This window comes from Mycothermus thermophilus, assembly GCF_041956435.1.
Source record: "Mycothermus thermophilus strain CBS 625.91 unplaced genomic scaffold VTJ04scaffold_6, whole genome shotgun sequence".
Taxonomy (NCBI): Eukaryota; Fungi; Ascomycota; class Sordariomycetes; order Sordariales; family Chaetomiaceae; genus Mycothermus; species Mycothermus thermophilus.
Genome location: NW_027191432.1, coordinates 504,117 through 526,947, shown reverse-complemented (window position 1 = coordinate 526,947; position 22,831 = coordinate 504,117). Strand labels below are relative to the sequence as shown.

General features: G+C 55.2%; 7 protein-coding genes across 7 annotated transcripts; 5 read left to right on the top strand and 2 right to left on the bottom strand.

Annotated features, from left to right (window-relative positions):
• Nucleotides 1–960: 960 nt before the first annotated feature.
• VTJ04DRAFT_8590 (uncharacterized protein) lies at nucleotides 961–3,311 on the bottom strand (the record flags this gene model as incomplete). Its single annotated transcript, XM_069367043.1, has 2 exons — nucleotides 961–3,025; nucleotides 3,079–3,311. The coding sequence occupies 2 exons, from the start codon at nucleotides 3,309–3,311 to the stop codon at nucleotides 961–963; spliced, it is 2,298 nt and encodes a 765-aa protein (XP_069215411.1).
• Nucleotides 3,312–3,988: 677 nt separating this feature from the next.
• On the top strand, nucleotides 3,989–5,302 carry VTJ04DRAFT_8589 (uncharacterized protein; the record flags this gene model as incomplete). Its single annotated transcript, XM_069367041.1, has 3 exons — nucleotides 3,989–4,539; nucleotides 4,595–5,024; nucleotides 5,093–5,302. The coding sequence occupies 3 exons, from the start codon at nucleotides 3,989–3,991 to the stop codon at nucleotides 5,300–5,302; spliced, it is 1,191 nt and encodes a 396-aa protein (XP_069215410.1).
• Nucleotides 5,303–5,317: 15 nt separating this feature from the next.
• On the bottom strand, nucleotides 5,318–5,950 carry VTJ04DRAFT_8588 (uncharacterized protein; the record flags this gene model as incomplete). Its single annotated transcript, XM_069367040.1, has 2 exons — nucleotides 5,318–5,794; nucleotides 5,840–5,950. 2 exons carry the CDS (start codon nucleotides 5,948–5,950, stop codon nucleotides 5,318–5,320), a joined length of 588 nt encoding a protein of 195 aa, XP_069215409.1.
• Nucleotides 5,951–6,634: 684 nt separating this feature from the next.
• Nucleotides 6,635–7,702, top strand: VTJ04DRAFT_8587 (uncharacterized protein; the record flags this gene model as incomplete). Its single annotated transcript, XM_069367039.1, has 1 exon — nucleotides 6,635–7,702. One exon carries the CDS (start codon nucleotides 6,635–6,637, stop codon nucleotides 7,700–7,702), a length of 1,068 nt encoding a protein of 355 aa, XP_069215408.1.
• A 320-nt stretch (nucleotides 7,703–8,022) lies between these two features.
• Nucleotides 8,023–9,725, top strand: VTJ04DRAFT_8586 (uncharacterized protein; the record flags this gene model as incomplete). Its single annotated transcript, XM_069367038.1, has 2 exons — nucleotides 8,023–8,118; nucleotides 8,175–9,725. The coding sequence occupies 2 exons, from the start codon at nucleotides 8,023–8,025 to the stop codon at nucleotides 9,723–9,725; spliced, it is 1,647 nt and encodes a 548-aa protein (XP_069215407.1).
• Nucleotides 9,726–10,861: 1,136 nt separating this feature from the next.
• On the top strand, nucleotides 10,862–17,371 carry VTJ04DRAFT_8585 (uncharacterized protein; the record flags this gene model as incomplete). The annotated part of the gene is made up of 12 exons (XM_069367037.1): nucleotides 10,862–11,181; nucleotides 11,276–11,501; nucleotides 11,557–11,616; nucleotides 11,707–12,021; nucleotides 12,093–12,243; nucleotides 12,342–12,371; nucleotides 12,461–12,678; nucleotides 12,765–13,373; nucleotides 13,448–14,594; nucleotides 14,784–16,004; nucleotides 16,134–16,354; nucleotides 16,412–17,371. The coding sequence occupies 12 exons, from the start codon at nucleotides 10,862–10,864 to the stop codon at nucleotides 17,369–17,371; spliced, it is 5,478 nt and encodes a 1,825-aa protein (XP_069215406.1).
• A 2,468-nt stretch (nucleotides 17,372–19,839) lies between these two features.
• Nucleotides 19,840–22,355, top strand: VTJ04DRAFT_8584 (uncharacterized protein; the record flags this gene model as incomplete). The annotated part of the gene is made up of 2 exons (XM_069367036.1): nucleotides 19,840–21,604; nucleotides 21,799–22,355. 2 exons carry the CDS (start codon nucleotides 19,840–19,842, stop codon nucleotides 22,353–22,355), a joined length of 2,322 nt encoding a protein of 773 aa, XP_069215405.1.
• Nucleotides 22,356–22,831: the final 476 nt, after the last annotated feature.

The following is a 22,831-nucleotide window of genomic DNA, read 5'->3' as shown; positions in this document are numbered from 1 at the left end:
GTGCCACACATGCACACACACCAGTCCCGACGCGGATCTGGGCAGAGTGGTGTCCTGTTTGTATGTCTGGTCTGGCCAAGGGTTCAATAGCCGGGGCGCACTTGTCGTGGTACTAATTCTCGTGCTGGGTCGGGGCTTTCTTTGTGTTTGTCAAGTCAACCTGGAAATTGGGATTCGTATCTCGTAGACCCGCCGCGTCCTACTCCTGCCATGTCTGGCTGAGCGTAGGTTTGAGGTAATGGGCAGTTCGGAGGATATTGGTTTGTGATTCCTTGTCTATCTGTCCGCCTCACTTTCGGCCTTTACCAGCTTAGTACTATCTCGCGTTCTGTGGTTTGACCAAGGATGCTTTGGGATGTTCCCCGGTCTATTTCGTCATCCATGTCCCGCGTGGTCGTGTTGCCTTCCGGACTGGGCTTCAGACACGCAGACTTTGGCGCATCCGAACAACATACATCCTACCTTACTAAAGTATGTAAACCCGAATGGCATGGCAGAGTAGGGGCATTTCAATCAGAGATGACGTAGAGTTATGACTCGGCTATTTGATGTGCCAGTTTCCATTGATCATGTTTGACCTGGAACATAGACAGAGGCCGGGATCATTAAGCAAGTGGGTTGGCACCTAGGTAAACTCAGGGCCTGGACATTGAGGGTGTGAGTTGAAGACGGACGCCTGTTTTCCCCGGCATGGTCCCGCCAACCCATCATATTTCCCAGTCGCGGTCCCTCTCATCCCATAGCGGTTCTCATATGAATGTCATCTACCGGTCTGAGGTCTCTTCCCCGAGAGTTCATCAATTCCAGGCTTCTGGCCAAGGGTGATTATGTCCAAATCCTTGGTCCTTATGATCAACACATGTTCCGGCGGTCCCAAAAGGGCATATCACATAAAGCTTTTCGTCCTTCAAATTAGCTACACTAATCTAAACCCTTTCAGCCGAACACTCCACCTTAACCCTATGACGCAGCAGTAGCAGCAGCACCAGACGAAGCAGGCGCTCCACCACCGCCTGACTGACCTCCCTTCTTACCACCTCCATTACCTCCGCCATCCTTTGACTCCTTCCCTTCCTTCCCATCCTTCTCACCTCTTGCCCGTCCCCCACGCCGCCTGCCTCCCCTCTTGCCACTACCCTGAGCATCACCGCCAGTCTTCTCTCCTTGCGACGCCGGCGCCGAGGAAGTGGCTTTTGACGGACCAGCAGCAGGGGCAGGGGCAGACGCAGACGCAGCTGTCTGACTCGGGCCCTGAGCCTGGGCCTCGCCCTCAACACTCGTACCTTTCTTCTGTCCGCCCTGCTGCTGCTGTCCCTGCTGTCCCTTACCACCACCCGCCGCCGCACACGAACCGCCACCACCGCCACCCGCACCACCAGCATTACTACTCCCACCCTTCCCCTCCTTCCCTCCGCCCTTCTTCCCTCCTTCCCGCCTCTCCATAACCTGCACCGACGCCTGCGCCACCTTCACCGGGCTGGCGGCGATGGCCTTGGCCAAACCGGACGGCTCGGCGAAATCGACGTAGGCGAACCCTTTCTTGCGCTCAATTTCGACGGACGTGACGGTGCCGAAGACGGAAAGGGCTTCGCGCAGCAGGGCGTCGGTGACGCCTTGCGAGGGGTTGGCATGTTTTACGAAGGCGCGGGTGGCGCCTGGGGTTGGGGTTGCGGCGGAAGACTTTTTGGAGGAGCTGGTGGCGGTAGCTTGTTGCTGTTGTTGTTTTGAGGGAGCTTGTTTGTTGGTTGAGTTTGAATTTGAGGGAGGGGTGGTGGCTTGGGGTTTGCTTGGTGTTTGAGTGGAGGCGGAAGCCTGGGGTTGGGATTGGGATTGGGGTTGGGATTCCGGTGGGGTTTGGCCTGGCTGTTGGGTGTCCTTTTTCTTCAAGATGATGGGCGGTTTGGACGGGGTCGGTCCTGAAGTCTTTGGAGTCGAAGTCTGGGTATTCTTGTCGTTACTGGCTTCCCCTTTTGCCTTTGTGTTGTCGTCACCGCCGCCACGTTTCCTGTTACGACCTCTCCCCGATGAAGGGGGTTGTGACTTGGTGGGAGTATTATCAGACGATGGCGTTGCCGATGATTTGGAAGCTGGAGCTGGAGATGGAGCCGGAGCCGACTTAGGCTCAGGAGCAGGAGTTGCGGCAGGGGTCGTGCTCTCTTTGGCCGCGGATGTCTTAGCATCCGCCGAAGCCTTGGCCTCAGCGGCTGCTTTGGCTGCGTCTTGACGGGCTTTGCGTTGAGCATTGGCAGGACTGAGTCCGAGATCACGTTGGAGAATGCGCGCTGCCGCTGCAATGCCCGCCTTACGGTTCTTGACGGCATCCTGGGTTGTTGACTGAGAGCTCTGCTGGGAGCTGGACTGTGCGTTGTTCTTGATCTGAGAAGCCACCGCTTTCGCGGCTTCAGCTGCTTCAGTGGCGGCGGCGGCGGTAGCGGCGGCGGCAGCAGCCTTTTTGGTGAGGATCTTAACCGACTCCTTCGGCTTATCGGCCGCTCTCTCGGACCCCCTCTCAGAACCTTTCTCCTTGTCGGCCCTGCTCTCCCTCGACCTCTTCTTAGGTTCCTCAGGCCCTGAAGATGAGGCCTTGCCCTTCCCACCCTGCGAATCCTGACGAGCGTGCTTGGCGCTCTTCAAGGCAGCGGCTTCTTTGGCCTTAGCAGCCTTCTTCTCCCGTAGATACTCGACTAAAGGAGTTGTTGTCATTTCAGGCTTGGGTTCCTCGATGATTTCTTCTGGAGGAGGCGTCTCCTTGTGTGCGTCAGGATTCGCAAGGGCTTCCAGGAAAGCCATGAATTCCGGGTCCTGGTCGATGGTTCCTTGCCGGGTATCCACGCGCTTCTTATCACTGGGAATTCTCTTGTAGGTGGCAAATTCCACTGTTGGAGGGGAGATGAGGGCAGGATCATTGTAGGTTTCCTTTGCATCCTCCCACTTGGCCGATTGTACAGTCTGGACAAGAGCACCGAGGTCCTCGCGACGGAGGACATGTAGATATGCGCGGGATGGACGTGATGGCTTGGAGGGGCTGGGGCTGGTTAGAAGAAACATGTATCCAGAAATGGGAGGATGAGGACTGACTGTTGCGACACCTTGCCCGGCCAGTATGAGAACCAGCCCACCTTCCCAGCACCCAGCTTCCATTCATCGCCCAAGATGGTGAGAAACTCGGATTCGGTCAAGCCCGGAGGCAGTCGGCGGATGACAACCTTTTCGCCCTGCAGAGGAGCCTTAGCCCGAGATGTCTTCTGGGCTTCAGCTGACGCCTCTGCTGTGGTCCCGTTGGGTTTCTTTAATAGTTGCGGGGTGCCCATGATGGTGGGATTGGAAATATGGTGAACTACCCGACTGGCGTCAGAGGTACCAGCGTTTATGAAACTGGAAAAACAGCCGATGAGTTGGGGGATGTCATAAATTGAGGATGGCGGGTAGGAAAAAGAAAATGACCCTTGTGGATCAAAAAAGTAAATAACAGCCGAACTCCTCAATAAGCCCCAACTACAATCTTGTGTTGTGGTGGTTCCTTCATCAAACGATGAAAGGTTCAGTAAAGCAATGAGATGTGAGAAGTTCGTCAAGGTGAACTGTTGAAGTTCAGTGACGTTAGGAAGATTCAAGGACATCGATAAGATGCCCCACCCATACCGTCTCCATACCGTATACAGACGGTGCCAAGCCAGGGTCAGCCCCTCCCCCATCCAGCTGGACAGGGAATGTTGAGACACACCTGAACCCTCCTTCACGTCCTGGCCTCGACCGTCCGCAACGTTCCGAATCCAGATCCGCGAACATCGCCGTAACCCTTGACAACTCGGAGACTCGGCATCGCATCTTAATGTTGCTGCTGCGATAATCATCTCTAGCTGCCCTGATCCCCGCGATACCTCCGCGACACCTCCGCGACAACTAATCTCTCCTTGCCTCAACCGACCACCACCACCTTGGACCCCGCGACGCTCTATCTCCGCCTCACCTTCAGACCGCGACCACCATGACCAGCATACCCAAACCCGGCCCCGCCAACCTCCGTCCTGGCGCTGGCCTCGACGAGTGGCTTGAGGAGGCCAAGCAGTGCCACTATCTTCCCGAAAACGTCATGAAACAGCTCTGCGAAATGGTCAAGGAAGTCCTCATGGAAGAATCCAATATCCAGCCCGTCGTCACCCCCGTGACAATATGCGGCGATATCCACGGCCAATTCTACGATTTGCTCGAACTGTTCCGCGTCGCCGGCGGCATGCCCGGCGAGTCCAACGTCCAGCCGCCCATGACTGCCACCACCGTCATAAGCGCCGACGAGATCGACCCGCCAACAGACTTGTCAAGTCTTAAGCAGAAGGCGAAGGAGTCCAGTTCCATTCGTGATGGGAAGACTGCCTCTGACTCGGCCGCGAATGGCGAGGAGGGAAGCACACACAAACCCCCACCCGCCGACGGCGCCGCCCAGTCGGTCGAAACTCGTTTCGTCTTTCTCGGGGATTTTGTCGATCGCGGTTACTTCAGTCTCGAGACATTCACCTTGCTCATGTGTCTAAAAGCCAAGTTCGTATTACATCCTCCTCTCTCCCCATACTGCTGCTAACCTGTCCTCCTCTAGATATCCCGACAGGATAGTCCTCGTCCGCGGCAACCATGAATCCCGCCAAATCACCCAAGTATATGGCTTCTACGAGGAATGCCAGCAAAAGTACGGCAATGCTTCCGTGTGGAAGGCTTGCTGTCAAGTGTTTGACTTTCTCGTCCTGGCCGCCATTGTCGACGGCTCCGTGTTGTGTGTTCACGGTGGATTGAGTCCCGAGATCCGCACTATCGACCAGGTCCGCGTCGTCGCCAGGGCTCAGGAGATTCCTCATGAGGGAGCCTTCTGTGATCTTGTGTGGAGCGATCCGGATGACATTGAAACATGGGCCGTTAGTCCGCGTGGTGCCGGGTGGTTGTTCGGCCACAAGGTCGCGACCGAGTTTAATCACGTGAACGGCCTGACGACAATTGCGAGAGCGCACCAGCTTGTTAACGAGGGTTACAAGGTTTGTTTACCCCTACCCCACCGTAGACCTCAACCGTCCATTCAACAGTCTAACATTCTGTCTGCTAGTACCACTTCCCTGAAAAATCCGTCGTCACAGTCTGGTCCGCCCCCAACTACTGCTACCGCTGCGGCAATGTGGCGTCCATCATGACTGTCACTGGCACGTCGCCGGACAATCCGACCGCCAATACAAAGTTCTCTATCTTCTCGGCTGTGCCGGATGATCAGCGACACATTCCTGGAGGTCGGAGGGGAGCGGGCGATTACTTCCTCTGAGCTGCCAGTCTTGGTTCATGCGAACTCGAAGACCTGGCCTGCGGCAAGCCACCCATGCAGATACATTGCTGTCTTTATCTGCTGGTGAAGGCAGTGTGTTATCTGCGGTTCAGCCAGCACTGCCAACCTGAATATGGCTTGTTGTTCCATCACAAATGACCAAGCCAAGACGAGACAAAGTGCCCATTCTCCTCTGACGCCTAGCGTGACAGATGGTGGATGTGAGGAGAGTGATTTTTGTCGCCTTGCCTTTGGAAATTCCGTCGTCTGATCCACCCCGGGCAAACCGGCTTCTGTCGGGTCAGATGTTTGCATGCAGTTCCTGGCTTCAAAATTCAGCAACCGCTTGTCTTCCGGATCTGAGCAAGCTATGGGCGCAAGGCGAGGCGAGCCAAGACACGCTTCACTTTCCGACAGCAATAGTTGGAGGCGAGAAGTGTGAATGACAGAACACCTGCTCTTAGCCCTTGGGAACCAGCCCGGAAGAAGCATCTATAGACTTCTCTTTTGACCTGGGATTCGCTCCCTACTCATTACCTCCTTCAGGTCATCTACCCAGCAACCAAGGCGAACAGGGGATGCGAGACCAGCGTCAGGCTGAACGGATGCAAAGACGGAACTTGGTGAATGGTATGGGCTATGGGCCATGTTGGCATAGAGGAAGAACTTAAATGACGATTATGATGATACCCATAGTTTGCAAAAATACCTACATGAACTACCTCAGGGATGTATATGCATACTCCGGACCGCTGTCGAGATGTATGCTGCTGTTGCTGTTTCTGGGACTTGCTATCTTTCACTTCCTGCTCGAATATACACGTTTGTTTTGTTAGCCGCTCGGCTTTTGCTTCTTTACACTAAGTTGGAGTCAAAGATAGACACACTGTCGTATTTGCGCTCGCTCTTGTCCCACTCGGGCTCAAAAGGAACCTCGATTGGTTCAAATATTCCCCGAACATTATGGAACGGCTGCATGAAGAACGCACAGCCTTTCGCCCGAGGTGCGTAAGGCTGACTGCTTGCTACGTGGATATCTTGCCGCACCGCCAATAGCCCTATGAGCCAACTTGTCAGCGGCTAGGTTGGGCAGCCTTATCCTCCTCCTGATCCATCAATTTTTCTTGATCATCCAAAGCCTTCCCGTAAGCCTGCTAAATATCCACGAACATTCGCCATATTAGCCTGGAGAAAGATAAAGACGAAAGGAGATGTTCTGACTTCCTACAACGGTGATAGCCTCACTCGTGGTTACAGTAGCTCACCTCCCATCTTGCTTCCTGTCAATCGCTCACTATTCGGCTCGCTCTTTAAATAAACCCCATGGAACCGATGCCCACTAATAAAAAGTTCATGAACAAGCCCCCTTTTCGCATCGAACATCAACTCTGCCACAGTCTAGAACTGGTGGTGGGTGATGGCGGGACCCGAAGACTCAGACGGACTGCCGGGACGACTCCAAGCCAAGGCCTTCGAACTCTCTCCCGAAAGGATTATTTACCGGGCGAGCCAAACATCCCACTGAATGACAAGACCATCGCGGAGGATTTAGAAGAGGAGTTTGCTACGAGAGACCTCGACCGGTTGACTCCTTGGCTCTGGCTCGTTGCAACACAATCCAGCTCACATATCTCGTCCCTGACACACCAACGAGTGCGAGGCCGGCAAATCATCATCACCGAGAACCCTGGACTGCACCTCGTGTGGCACTATAACCGCGTCTTCGTCAAGCCGCTACCAAAGTACCTTTTATCCCACACATTTTGGACTTACTACTTCCTATTCACAGACTCGCCGATCCCAGAACCACAGCGTACCGAGTTAAGACAAGCTGCCCTGGGCTTCCTCCGATCGTACATGTATCTCATCCAACGACGCTCCGACTTCGACCTCGCCGTGGAACATGGCCTGCTTCCAAAGAAGATCAAATACGCGGACTTTATCCGACTCATCCGCTCCCTGGGCGAGGTTGACGATTCCATGGTGTCTCCGCGGTACAGCTTCGGAGAGCTCCGGCTTTCGCGGCTCAACATCTGGATCAAGGTTGCTCTCTTCCGCTTCACCTACTTCAAGAGCGAAAGCCAATACATGGCCTACTTTGGGCGGATGTTTGGCCCTATCGTCGCCTTCTTTGCTGTGTTTTCGGTGCTGTTGAACGCGATGCAGGTCGCTCTCAGCGCCCTGCCCTACATCGACAGCGACGTCCCGACGGCTGAGAGATGGAGGGAGTTTGCGGTCACAACAAGGGAGTTTTCCATCTTTTCCCTCTACCTCGTGGCGGCCATTTTGATGCTTACCATGGTGGTGTTTGCCTGGGCCTTGGGTCGGGAGGCTGTCTTTGCGCTCAAGGACTTATATCGCAAGAGACGCCAAAGAAAGCAGGGCTTGAGCAGCCCCTGACCTCCGAGTGGTCTTCTTGACTTCCAGGTTTTGCAGGTTGTCGGCATCGGCGACCTCCTTGAAATCCCCACTTTGCTCCGATCATTCAGTGGGTTCCCGGCCATTCCGCCAAGGATTTGTGGGGCGCAGGGCAACAACCGGCAAAACTCTGATCCACCAAAGAGTCACTTTTAGACGGCCCCGCCGCCGAGCATCGGCCCGTCACGGCGTTCACTTTTAACTTTAAACTTACGCCGCTCACTTCTGTCATTCTGACGAAGTCTTGGGCAGCTATTGTCCAACAACCACACAGAGCCCATTGGCCCCGAATTACCTTCAAAATGTCTTCCGACGCCGTCAATGGCAATGGCCCCGAGGCCGACACCACCCACACTCCCTCCCAGCGCTACTTGAGTACCCGCGGCGAGGACAGCGGAGTATGCTTCCTTGGACACTACTTCTCCCCGGCCATTCTCTTACTAACGTTTGCCAGCTCTCCTTTGAAGAGGTTGTCCTCAAGGGTCTCGCCTCCGACGGCGGTCTCTACATCCCCGAGGAGATCCCCCAAGCCCCTGAGTGGCAGTCCTGGAAGGATCTCTCCTTTGTCGATCTCGCATTCAACATCCTCTCCCTCTACATCTCCCCCGCCGAAATACCCGCCGATGATCTCAAAGACATCATCCGCCGCAGCTACTCCTCCTTCCGCTCCGAACACGTCACCCCCCTTATTCACCTCAAGGACAACATTCACCTCCTCGAGCTCTTCCACGGCCCCACCTTCGCCTTCAAGGACGTCGCGCTCCAATTCCTCGGCAACCTCTTTGAGTACTTCCTCGTGCACCGCAATGCTGGAAAGACGGGTCGCGACCGTTATCACCTGACCGTCGTCGGTGCTACAAGCGGCGACACCGGCTCCGCTGCCATCTACGGTCTGCGCGGCAAGCAGGACGTCTCTGTCTTCATGCTGCACCCCAAGGGCCGCGTCAGCCCAATTCAGGAGCTCCAAATGACCACCGTGCTGGACCCCAATGTCCACAACCTGGCAGTGCACGGGAACTTCGACAACTGCCAGGACATCGTCAAATCTCTGTTCGCCGATCCCGAGATCAACAAGACCCACAAGCTCGGCGCCGTCAACTCCATCAATTGGGCCCGCATCCTGGCCCAAACAGTCTACTATTTCTACAGCTACTTCTCTCTGGCCAAGCAATCACCATCCGCCTTCAAGATTGGCGACAAAGTGCGCTTCTCCGTCCCGTCGGGCAATTTCGGCGACATCCTCGCTGGCTACTTCGCCCACCGCATGGGCCTGCCTGTCGACAAGCTCGTCATCGCCACCAACGAGAACGACATCCTCGACCGGTTCTGGAAGACGGGTCGGTACGAGAAACATCCCGTCCACGGTTCCGCAGCCGAAGGCGGGCTTACTGCAGACGGCGTCAAGGCGCATGAAGATGGCGTCAAAGAAACCCTGTCCCCGGCCATGGACATTTTGGTGTCCAGCAACTTTGAGCGCCTCCTCTGGTTCCTCGCCTACGAGTTTGCCGCGGGCGCCGGCATGAACGACGAGTGGAACAAGCGCCAGGCCGGTCAGCAGGTCGCTGCGTGGTTGAAGGATCTCAAGACCAAGGGCGGCTTCGGGCCCGTGTTTGACGACATCCTCGCCTCTGCGCGCCGCACGTTCGAGTCGGAGCGCGTCTCGGACCCGGAAACCCTCGCCACCATCAAGAAGTTCTACAAAGACACGGGTTACGTCCTCGACCCGCACACCGCCGTCGGTGTAGAAGCCGCGGTCCGCTCCGCTGCGCGCGCACCCGAGGGCACGCAGATCATCTCGCTCTCAACGGCGCATCCGGCCAAGTTTGCTGGCGCTGTGAACCTGGCGTTGGAAGGCGAGGAAGGGTTCGACTTTGAGACCAAGGTGCTGCCGAAGGAGTTTGTCGGGTTGGATAAGAAGGAGAAGAGGGTTCGTGAGGTGGAAAATGACTGGAAGGCTGTCAGAGAGGTGGTGAGGGAGTTGGTGGCGGGGGAGGAGGGGAGGTAGATGTGTCCGGGTAGGTTCTGAGGGGTGAGATTTTTTTGGTTTGTATGTATATAGTTTGGGTTGATATTAGGGGGGGGCCTGGTTGGAACATAACGGATCCAAAGAAATCAAAAGAGAAACATTTGATAGACAATGTTGTTGAGAGAAGGACTTGGCGAAATTTGGGGTGTGTAAAGAAATGTGAAGTCGGTTCAAGATTGTGAGGGTTGTCTCCATGCCATCTCCGACTCTAGTTCTAACAAAATCCAGCCACCCATCTGCCTACTTCCTATTTTACCGTCAATTCCACCTTATTCCCTATTAAAGCAGAAGTCGCTGAATGATGCCACGTACTAACTACCTCGCAGAGCAAGGAAGACTGCTATTATCCTCTTCCCTTTATGGCCGCCGACTCGAGTCGCATGGTGTTTCGCATTGGTCACGGGTCTGGAACTGGGCCTGCTCCCTGCATGCTGCTCTTTACAGCGGCTGGTGCTTGAAAAGTCTGCGGCAGAGTGGTAATGTTGGTGTGGTGGGATGGTTGCCTTGCTCCTGCATCCGAGCCCAGCTGACGATACGCGCCGGCTGGGCCGCGAACCACCTCATCCCTAGAAGGGCGGTGGAAGATATCCAACATATTCATACCCAGATGCAAACTGATGTCAGATCTATTTCTGCCAGTCCTCATTGTCCGAGTGTTTCCCTCGTTGACATTCATGGTGCTAGCGGCGTTTCCCTGACGAAGCGGTAAAGGCCATGGGACGAGCGAAGTGATCAACAGCCAGAGCGGCCAGAGGCAGGGGCGTAATTAAATGAGCACAGCAGCCGTATTGACTGAAGATATTATTGCACATCCAGACTGTTGGGCGCCAAAGGAGGGGAGCCCCCAGGTCCAGGCTGCCCGACGCCTCGCTCCAGTTACATAGTTATCTCACAGTGCTTCCTCGAGGGGTGCGAGCGGCTGAGAGCAGGGTAAGGCTGGCACTGCTAGGGCTCGAATACGTTTTAGGCACAAGAGCTATGTCTGGGTGATATTAATAGCTGATCTCCTCCAGATCTCACTTGCTCTCTTGACAATCACAGCCAAAGAAAGCATCAATCGTTAAATCGGCTTCCTCCTAAGCCTTCTCCCGTCTCGGGACTGAAGCACCGTAACCATGTCACTACAAGACTCCATGCCGATTGTTGGGGTCCTCAGTCTAGTGATCCTCTCCCTTCGCCCCGATAGGGCTTCAGTCCAAAACTTTCTCGCTGTCGCCCTCGGCGCTGTCGTGGCATGGATTGTTTCACCGGCAGATTCACCACCATGGCTGGGAGCAGTTGCATACGCCCTGGGAGTCCTGGCTATTGCCATGTCCCCTCTGAAACCGCTTCTTATAGCGGCTGTGGAGATGTTGAAACGGAGGAGACATGACGAGATTCCGCGCAACTCTGATCCTATTAACATCCTCCATGATCCCGCTGAGGCAGAGGTTGAGTAAGGACTCCCCCACCACAACTAAAAGCGTGTCACTGTACACTCTGGGACTTTTGCCCCGGTTCGTACGTGCGTTAACAGATTCGGACGACAGCATCATTGCGGTACATGGACTAGGGTCTTCAGTCGAAACGACATGGACACATAAGTCGTCAGGAAAATTATGGTTGAGAGACTTTCTTCCTCAGGATCTTCCCAAAGCGCGCATCATGACCTATCGCCACAATTCCTCGTGGAAATCGAATGCCTTGGACAAAGACCTGGGTGACCATGCCAAACAGTTCCTTCATTATCTCGAAGGCCAACGGGCGACCGATGGGGTGGGGTTTCTCTTCGGCTAACTGTGTTATGGGGTTAATTATTAACAACCAACAGGCTCAAGATCGTCCATTGATCCTCATCGGTCATAGCTTTGGAGGGCTCTTGATCGAGAAGGTTAGTTCTTCCCCTTGGGCTCAGCTTCCTCTTATTATCTTTTTCCGAGCAATACTCACATGGTTTCTCACTTCTCCGCTTGCGTTCCAGGCACTTGTCCTTGCAAAAGGACCCGCAGGCAACCCCCAGACGAAAGCACATCATGAGATGCTTGCGAAAAGCGTTGCTGGCGTAGTCTTTCTGGGCACGCCTCATGCCGGCTCTAGCTATTCGTTTTTAGGAAGGCTGTACTGCTTGTTCAAGTATTGGGATGGCGGAAACCCCCGATTGCTGGGCTACATGGACCCCGACTCCAAAGAGACGAAAGAGCTGGAGGACCACTTCCTGAAGGAATACCGCGAGTGTACTATCGACTTTTTTGAGACCAGGCCGAATACGTTTCTTGGACTCAAACAATTTGACATGGTAAGAATGTGTTCCGAGAAGTTCGTCTTTTTCCCTTGGTTAATGACTAATGCTTCATTTTCTGTTCGCAGGTCGTCAGCCGGGATTCAGGAACCCGCTGTGGTCAAGAATGCTTTCCGTTGGACGTGGACCACTTTGGTCTGAACAAGTTCTCTGATCGAACGGACGCAAGTTACATCGCGGTCAAGACGCAGATCATGGGCATGTTAAAGTCATGGAAGAGTGTGTAAACCTACTACCCAGTCACTCTGTTCGCTCTTGCATCAACAGCCAAGGTGTACCGACGTACTATATGGTGGCTAACGCAGCTAATGAACTAGCCAAGGAGGCAAACGTACAGGACAAACTAGGTGCGTAGTAATAACTCCTCCACGGTGCCTCGTCTGTGTTTGCAAGTATGACCTGATGACATGGTACTAACACAAACAGCGGCTGATAGACGAGGCGGATGAAAGCCTTCTCGAAAGCCTCGAACCATGCAGCTTTCGCTCCCTTATGAACAAACGGCGGCACCATCGAGCTCCAGAGACTTGCAACTGGATCATCAACCAGCCAGTCTATCAAGCATGGAACCATCACGATGGAAAGAAAACCCAGAATGAAAGGGTTCTCTGGATTTGGGGAAAACCCGGGTCTGGAAAGACCTATCTCGCTCAGGTGCGTCCACATAAACTGCGTGTTTATTCTTCTCCCATAGGTTTATCTGTACTCTGTTGATAGCTAAACTAATACTTCCTGCTTAGTGGCTATGCGAATACCTTGCTGAGGATCGTGGAAAGAACAATGCGATGTACTTTTTCTTTGACGTCAAGAGCGCAGACTTGTGCTCCTTCGACAAGTTCAACCAAACCATCTTGCATCAACTGCTAGAGGGCATTCGAACATCGCGTCCGAAGTCCGAGTCCAAAAGGCTGTTCAGCCTAGTTCGCAAGATCCTTAGAGAGAAACCTGGAGAGACCGGTTACGTCACGGCCTTGAAGGAGCTCTTACAGAATCTTGACTCGCCCAGCTTTTTGGTCATTGATGCTCTCGATGAGTGCCAGCCAAAGGACGCAGATACGCGCAAGGATTATGACTGTAACGATCTGGATGTCGAAACGATCAAGCAGTCGCTGAAAACAATCGAGGAACTGCACCACAACCTCAGAATCCTCATCACCAGCCGTTCTCTACAACCCCTCAGCGGGCTCTCCCAAAATCCGCTTCATATCAATCTCCATCTCAGCGATGTATCAGCTCACCTGAACGAGGATATTGAGAAATTCGTTCATCATCGCATCAGCAGGGAGGGTTCGCTGACCCCAGACGTCATGACTGATAAGGTGGTACAAGAGGTAATTCGTCGTTCAAACGTAAGTTTACTACAATGTCTCTAGGTTGTTTCTGGGACGACTCCAAGTTTACTGACGTTAGTGTTAAATAATAGGGGATGATCCTATATACCAGCCTGATTCTGGATACTCTTGCCAAAAGGGGTGGTTCTGAAGATGAATTGTTGCAGATCGTGAAGGAAACTCCACGCACACTTACCGCGCTTTATGCCCAGCGGCTCAGGAAGATACAAGATCAAGAGCTTGCTATTGGGATCCTGACTTGGTTGGCTCAGTCAAGGCGATCGCTCTCGCTCGAAGCGCTTTACGGTGCCTTGGCTGTCTGGAAGACTCTGTGGCCGAGATCCCCCTCCCGTCCAACAAACAGCCGTTTCGACCTGGTTCCCGAGAAGATCCCAACAACGTTGAAAAGAACCAAGCCGCTGGTGGCGCGCTTTGAGACACTTCTCTTGCACAACCTAGCGCCACTTGTCGAGGTCCTTGACGATGGAACCGTCCGCCTTGTACACGCGACATTCTCAGAGTTCCTTCTTGGCAAGGTGGACGAAGCCTCACAGGAGGAGGACAGGGAGGAGTGCCCTGCTCGTTTCCGAATTCATCAAGGTCCCAGCCATGGGAGGATCACAATAACCTGCATCGCCATACTTCGCTGGACCTCGATGCCGATTTTTGACACCCACAAGGCCAGTGAACTCGCTGCCCTCGACAACACGGACCTCGTCGGCTATGCCATTCTAGAATGGCAATACCATTGCAAACAGTCAGAGGAATGGGTCATGCATCATGCCGACTGCATCGAGGAGCGGCGAGCACTTTTTGACTTCCTCCTGAAAGATACAGCCTTTTCGCGGTGGATGGACTTGCGTGCTTGGTTGGATGACTCTTTCCGATATAGGTTCGGGATACCAGATCTGTTGTGGACTCCAGACGTCATGCCTGACTCAGCTCACCTACCGCCGCTTCATGTCGCCATCCTCTTCCACCTCCCACTCATCTCTCAAGAGCTCATGAAGTCCGTTGCCGACATAAATGCCCGCGATGCCTGTGGCAACACTGCTCTGCACCTCGCCATACAAGAGCCTGTTCCGATAGTCCAAGATCTGTTGGGGCGCGGGGCTCTCCCGAGCGTGTTCAACGATTGCGGCGAGTCTCCCATCCACGTAGCTGTCCGCTCGCACAACCACGAGGCTCTTGATCAGCTGCTGGCTGCCGATAGCACCCTGGACATGACCAGCCAGAGTGGTGATTTAACCCCGCTACATCTGGCCTGTTACCTGGGATGCACTCGATGCGTTGATGCCCTCGTGAAACGCAACCCAAGTCCTGCGGCTATTCTAGCCGAAACCTCCATTGATATACTTGACAGACGGCTGTCTGTGAATATCAGTTTGGCATTCTGGAAACACACAGAATACTTCTCACGCTGGCCAGGCGACATGTTCGGTCCCCTGGTGACGCCACTCGCCTTGGCATGCGAAAGGAACCATCTCGACGTCGTCGATCGCCTGCTCGGCCCACTGGGGAAGGGCAGTGTGACGGAGCTACACGAGCACTTAACGACGTGTCTCCACGTCGCCACTCTCAACGGTCACACAAGAGTCATGGAGATGCTGCTTCAATGTCCCTCGATCAATGTAAACGGGGAGGGATTCAATGGCTGGAGGGCTATCCACTACGCAGCCTTATGTTCCGCCACAGTTCGAGAAGACGTGATCGATACACTTGTGAAACACGGCGCAAATCCAAGCTTCCAAGGCAGATCCGGCGCAACCGCCCTTCACGTTGCTGTTAGGGCGCCTGGCCCCAGTGAATATCGCAAATATAAGATCTGGGAGATCACGCGTACCTCCCGTATTGAGCAACTGATCGATCATGGAGTGCCTCTCGACGCGCAGGACGAACGCGGCTGGACACCGCTTGACTATGCCGTCGACTATGGCAACCCCCGGGTTGTCCGCGTGCTGCTGAAGCGTGGAGCTGTTCCCAGAGGTGACGTCCTCCAACGGGCCGTAAAAGGCGGCAACCAATTCATCCTCCGGCTACTCCTTGAGCATTGTGCCCAAGAAGATCTAGAACGCCGCGATGAGTTTGGCGACACTCCGCTCCATTATGCTGCACGCATGTCAAGGGGCATGATGGCAGCTATGTTGGTTTCTGCTGGAGCTTCAACAAGAAGCCTTGACCGTGAGAACCGCACACCCCTAGCAATAGCAGAATGGTCTGGAGCGACCTCCACTGCCGATTTTCTCCGTCAGGCAGATCCAACCCCTCAGTCATCAGAAGTTAGTGAAGAAAGTACCACGAGCATCGATGAGTCTTGGGTAGATGCGGAGGATTCAGAGGACACAGAGGCCAGAGCACTGCTTTCTGCTGTCCATATTGGTGACATCGACCTTGCAATGGAGCTTTTGTCCGACCCTGCCGTCGACGTGAACATGGCAGACGCCAGCGGCCAGACACCGTTGCACTATGCCGCTCGACAACAAGACCCGACCGTCGCTCGGGAACTTCTCAAAGCAGGCGCCAACGTCAATTTCCAAGATGGCCAAGGGCAAACTCCGCTCATGTGTGCCGTCGATGCGGACAACGTCCCGGTTGCTCAGGTTCTTGTCGATGCTGGGGCAGAGTTTTACCCTCGAACTCACGATCTATGTACGCCCCTCCACCAGGCAGCGCGCTCTGGCTCTCTTGCGATGATTCGGACCCTTCTGGCAAGCGAAAGGGGCCAAAACTCAATCAGAGAACTGGATAGCGAAGATCTAACGGCGATCCACTGGGCAGCTGACCAAGGGCATGTCGAAGTGCTGGAGGAGTTACTCAATACTCCTTTGGGCCGTGCAAGCATCGACATGATGGGGAAGAAGATGCTGCCAATGTCAGCGTTGCATATGGCCGTTATGAAGGGCCATCTTGACGCCGTGAAAATCCTTGTCAACCAGGGTGCGATCGTCTATCGGAGCGTCGAGGCGGGGCGCAATCAACAAACAGCAATCCACCTTGCTGTACGTTACGGAAAGACTGAGATCTTCAAACTGTTACTTCACCAACTCCCTCGGCAGGTTGAGGAAGGGTTGGACGCCTGGGAACGGCGTGCTCCCTTCTGGCCTGACTCATCGGAGCCCTGTCGGGATGCTGCGTTCGTCAGCGCATTGCTTTTCGCAAGAGCACTGGTACCTCGACGATCCAACTCATTTCAGCCCGTCACCGACGATGATATTGAGAAGGCTTTCGAACTGGATTGCCGGAAGTGGTCGACACCGGAAAAGAGACAGGTTCTCTCAAGCACTGTGCTACAATACTTGCAAACTTTCCTGGTTGACGATTACGTGCAAAGCCTGATCGAGCCAATATTCACGAGGCAACTCCCTAGCCTCCTCTGCTCCGCCGTGGGATCCGGAAAACCAGAAATGTTGAAGGGTGTTCTGGAAGAATTCCCCGCAATCCCTATCAACGGACCAGTGCTACCGAGAGGTCTGCGAGCGATTCACATCGCAGCGCGTCAGGGCAACAAAGACTTAGTTGAGATTCTCATCACAGCCGGCGCCGACGTCAACGTCATCGATGACGAAGGGGAGACGCCCCTCCACATAGCAGGGTGGTCTTGGAACCTAGACTTAGTAAAGCTCTTGGTCGATCACAAAGCCAATCCGGACGTTCATAATCCCTCGAACGGCAGCACGCCGCTTCACATTGCGGCCATGTTAGATGAGACTGAGATTGTGTGTGTCCTTGCTCAAGTCGCGTCTGTCAATGCGATTGATAAGAAAGGCCAAACACCTCTGCATATCGCCTGCGATCGGGGGCTTTATGATATAATCGACGTGCTGGTTGACGCCGGTGCTGACATCAACGCTCGCGATCTGAGAGGGCGGACTCCGTTTGACATGTTGGATGAGTTGGATGAGTTGGACAAAGAAATGAAGGCGCAAATGAAGGCGCGGATGGCAGCCAAAGCTAGGGAATTGAGGGCACGATTGAAGGCCAAGATCCGAGACGAGTCGAGGGAACGTGGGAGCTAAGATTTGCAGGAAAGCTAGGAGTGTGTCTTGTTTGTTGTTATTTCCTATTTGTTTACTCTTTCTTCTTGTACTGCTTTGTAGGGCGCAACTGGGATCTTGTTCCCTTGACAGCTAGATTCCTTCGGAATGTCATTTTGGACACCGGCCTCATGCTAAACTTTTTCCAGTTTGCACTTTGTATGGACCTTACGGTAGGTAGGTACCTCGCTCATGGACATCCGTTGTAGAGGTATCCCAGAGGTTGAAGTTCCAAGGTTCCATACTCCGGCCGGAACGGAGCGGGTGGTTTCGGCGTGGGTTGTTCGGCGCCCCACAACTCTCGGGTTCTTGGCGCCGGGGCTCCACGCTACAGATCGGAGCCGGAGCCGAGTGGAGACCTTCTAGGTCCGGTGCCAACAACCCTGTCAAACAGTCGGAGCCATGCCGGGGTGCTGGGTGCGGCACTTGTGACGTCGAAAAGGGAAGGGAATACGATGGCTGACTGTCAAAGACTTGTTGCCCCATGGCACATCTGGAGTCCGAACATAAAATGATTACAAAACGAAACTGAGCAAGCCGTCGGACTGTTGCTGGATTGCGATGTGAAAGCTAGGTGATGATGGTCTTCGACTCGGAGAAAGTGCCTGCTGTCAAGAGAGGCCAGCTGGAGGTGCTTGCGACTGCAGCGACACAATCCAAAGCCGGGCAAAGTATGGGGGTGGCACGGGACCAACTGAGGCAAGAACGCCATCCCCTCACTGCACTGCTGTTAAAGAGCAGTGGTCGCCAGGATCAACTTTTCCATACAGAAGTTTGGCTTGCACTGACAGCGGGTCCTCCTCACGCTCCTTCCTTTGATCCTCCTTCTGCCCGGTGAAGGGGGAAAGAACTTGAAATTGGCAACTTCCAGGCATCATGTTGTGGTTGGCGACTAAACTATTCCCAGTTCACTCTGTCGATTCCTGAGTCCCCAGTCAGGTATGCGGAGATCGTTGGACCCATTGCCACTTCATGCCAGGCCCGAGTGTGTGATCACCAACATGTCGTTCAACCTGCACATCCCCCCAGGCTACTGCTGTGCCTCGAGAAGCTAGTGCACGTCAACGAGCAGGTGGCGGTTATCCAGCAAATTAATCCTTAGCACTCGCCGCTAAAGCAGAGGAGAGATGAGCACCAGCAGAAGCCCACACTAAGGTACTGGTGCACTGCATCGTTTCGCTGTATCTAGTGTGCAATTCGCAGTTTGCGGGAAACCGTTGGATAGTCCTGGAGGTATGTACAGTACAATTCAAGTTCACTTCAAAAAAGATGCGTCCATGATGTATTGCAGTTTGCACTGTGGGGCGAGTGTGGCCGCAGTGGAGTGGGTCCATGGATCTCGGAGAGGGAACCAACCAATCATAGTGCAAACCCGCGCCAACCCCTGCTCGGGCGATGCACTAGGCCCGGGCAGGCATGGGCGGGGCATGGACCGGTGGAGGCAATGGGGGCTCGGTCGGGTCTGGTCCACACCTCCCGCTGTCTTGGTTCCGAGAGATCCACCCTCTCCTCTTGCTCCATGACAGATCGAGGTTATCTATCAGAGATGGGGAGCAAGGAATTGAGCTCATTTAACACGCAATATCTGTGATGATACGGACGGCATGAGAATTCAATTGTCATCCGCGATCAAGATAGCAAAAATGAGGGGAATGGGGGGGAAATTGGGGATGAACAGATGGACAGATGAAGGTGTGACAGAGACAGAAACCATTGCTTGGATCATCAAATGGATTGAACATGCCATGGCTCGGCCTCATCACCTCAGGCGAATCACCATCATCAGCACATGCAATACACTAGCAGTCAGCAGTCAATAAGACATGGCATCACAGCACAGTACTTACTCCGTAGCAGTAGTGGTATCCAAGTACGAGTAGGGCTTAACACCAACCGTCATCCCATCTTTTCTTTGTTTTCCTCTGTCATCCCTCTCTTTGTTTGTCTTCGGATCACACACCCGACGCCTCAGCTGGCGCCAGCCGGTTCCATTGCGTCTTATCTGCCGCGCAACCTGCAGTTGTTGGTGTCGCAGAATGCTTCCTTGGTTGAGCACAGTGTCAGTGTCAGTGTCAGTCACCGATCGCCGATAAGCTCTCCTCTTCCTCTTCCCCTCACTCAACTTCCCGGCTTGACTCGGCCACACCCTCCAAAGGTGCAGTCATCCTCGTCTTCTCTTCTTCTCTTTTACCATCTTTCTAACCTTGCATCGCGTCATCGCCGGCTGCTTCAACAGCGAGGCCGACCTGCGACACAATCCATCCATCCATCTCATCATCTCATTGACATTCACATCATCATCTGGTCGCACCACTACCACCAACAACAACAACAACAACAACAACAACAACAACAACAACAACAACAACAACAACAACAACAACAACAACAACAACAACAACAACAACAACAACAACAACAATATCCGACAACAACTCCAACAATATTTCATGGCGACCATCGCCCTCTCGCGGCCTGTCGCGCCACATCGCGCGTCTACCATGACTTCCTCTACAACCACCATCACCCTCGAACCCCACGCCCCTCCCCCTCCGCGTCCTGTACCCGTCCCCAATAAACACATTCCTGTCTGCCCACCTGGGCCAATTCCCAACCAGAAACCCACCACTCCGCCGCCCTCTCCCCAGAACGACGATGAAGCCCAGGTGCGCTTCTCGCTCCTCTATCCCCCCGACAGGTACCCCGCCGAGGACATGGGTCCTCTGCGCATCTACAAGCTCGACGCCGACCATGTCGCCGCCGCCGTCGACCACCTGGCCCGCCAGCCCCTCCCCGACCCGGCTCGCGTCTTCCCGTGGCTTCACGGCCTCCACCCCTCCAACCCCATCCAGCAGGCCTTCTTCATGGCCCGCAAGCGCTCTCAGCGTCGCACCCCATCCTGCCTCCGCGGCATCACCATCGTCAAAGCCGACGGCGACCTCAGCGTCTCGCGCCTCAAAGGCGCTATCGCTCCACAGGAATTCCTGCAACTCGCCGGCCCCTCAGGCCCCGAATTCCTTGACGTCGACCCCAAGGAAGGCTTCTCGGTGCGCAACTTTCACATCCAACCCGCCAAGTCCGCCATGACCTCCGACATCATCGTCTACGGCACCGACGACCACGCCGTGCGCAAACTCGCCTGGAACGTCGCCTCGGCCCAAGAACGTTGGCGCGAACGCCACGACGCCCAGCGCCATCCCCTCCCGCGCTACAACACCTTCATCTGCGTCAGCCCGTTCTCCGAGTTCGAGCGGCGCCATCCGCACCTCGTCTCCATCGACTCCGCGGGCCTCCTCACCGGCCAAGTCCTCGACTTCTTCCACCAAGAGCGCCGCGAAATGTACGAGATGACGCGCGCCTCCGAAACCTCGTGCAACGTCTGGCTCGGCCCGACGCCCGAGTCCGGCTCTGAGGAGGAACAGGCTTACGACATCCTCATCGAATGCGCCGACGCAGGCCGTCTCAACCCCGCCGCCTTCCACGCCATCGCCTCGCTCCCGGACGACGAGACCAAGCAGTACCACCTCGACTTCCCCTCCTCGGGCAGCATCATGCCCCCCTCGACGGCCTCCTGGTCCTCCCACAACGAATGCGACGCCATCGTCGAAACCTGCCGCTGGATCTACTACCTCTCGCACGGCCTGCGCCCGGAAGACCTCTCCCAGCCCCTCGCCCGCCCGCGCAAGATCCTGCTGCACTGCGCCGACGGGTACACCGAAACCACGCTCCTCGCGGTCGCCTACCACTCCTTCATCACGGGCCAGCCCGTCCCGGAGGCCTGGCTGGACCTGCACGTGACGCGCAAGCGCAACATGTTCGCCTACCCCTCGGACGTGGCACTGCTGTCGGCGCTGGCGCCGCGCTTGCTCCTCGCCTCGCCCATGTGCCCCGCCGAGATCCTGCGGATGGAGTCGGAGGCGGAAGTGGCCGCCCATCTGCAGCGGATCGAGCCGCGCTGGTTTGCCCAGTTTGACGGCTCGTTCCCGAGCAGGGTGCTCGAGCACATGTATCTGGGGAACTTGGGACACGCCAATAACCCGGATTTGCTGCGTGCGATCGGGGTGGGCCAGATGTTGAGCGTCGGCGAGACGGCCATGTGGAGGGACGGGGAGCTGGAGGAGTGGGGGGAGGAGAATGTTTGTCTTGTCCGGGGGGTGCAGGATAATGGGATCGATGGGCTGTCGGGGGAGTTTGAGAGGTGTTTGGGATTCATTGGTGAGTTTGAGATTTATTTTGGTATTTGTGTTTTTGCTTTAACATCCCGTTCTGTTGGATGTTGTGTCTGGCCACCATTCCTTCCCATCCCCATCCTTCTTCTGGCCCCGTCACATATCTTTCAACCACCAAGAAACAAAAAGAGACAAAATCAGGGAAAAAGAAAAGGCATACTGACCCCGAATACTACCTAGACCGAGGCCTCGCCCGCAAAACGGCAACCCTCGTCCACTGCCGCGTCGGCGTCTCCCGCTCCGCCACCATCTGCATCGCCGAGGTGATGCGGCGCAAGCGCATGTCGTTCCCGCGAGCGTACTGCTTTGTGCGCGCCCGCCGGCTCAACGTCATCATCCAGCCGCATCTGCGGTTCGCGTATGAGTTGCTGAAGTGGGAGGAGAGGATTTTGAGTGAGAGTGGTGTGCAGCAGAATGGAGAGGAGGGGAAGGGGGAGGATTGCGCGATGATGGACGCGGAGGCGGAGGTGGAGAAGGGGTGTGAGGATGGGGTGCATTGTCCTCCTCCTTCAGCTTCTTCGGCTGGTGCTGCTGGTGAGGAGGGTTGTGATGACCTGGCCAGCAGCCTTGGAAGCTTCATCAGCTCCAGCTACGACACCACCAGCAGCGGCCCCAGCTCCAGGAGCAGCAGCATCTCTAGCGTCTCCAGCAGCGGCGGCGGCGGATTCAAGAGGGAGCTGGAGTGGGCGGAAATCGCCCGCGAGATTGCCCTGATGAATCGCCCTTACACTAGATGAGTGCGGGTTCTCCGTCCTGGGTCGCCGGGGGGGCGCGGGTGGATTGGTTGCTTGCTGGGCTTCCGGCTCTCTGGCAGAAATGTCACCGTCTTGGGTCTGGCTTTGGCTGAGACAGCTAGGTTGGGTTGGGTTGGATCGGATTGTGCGGCGAGTCAGGATGGTAGCAGTGATGCCATACCTGCTCACGTACGCTACCTGCCCTGCCTGCCTGCCTGCCGTGCTCGTCGAGCATTCTGGCCACGCGACGGGGGAGTGATGGGTACAGCGGGCATGCTTGGCTCCGCGGACACCACCACGTCGCCGTCCCCATCGCCAACAGACCGACGACTACTCCGGCGATGTTCAGAGAGTGTGGTGTGGTTGCACCTCTCCCTGCATCCCCCTCTCGTCTACCGCCGGCAGAGTACGACCCGATCGATGTCCCAGCTGTTCAGCAGTGGCAGTCCGACTGAATCATCACCCACCGCTATCACCGC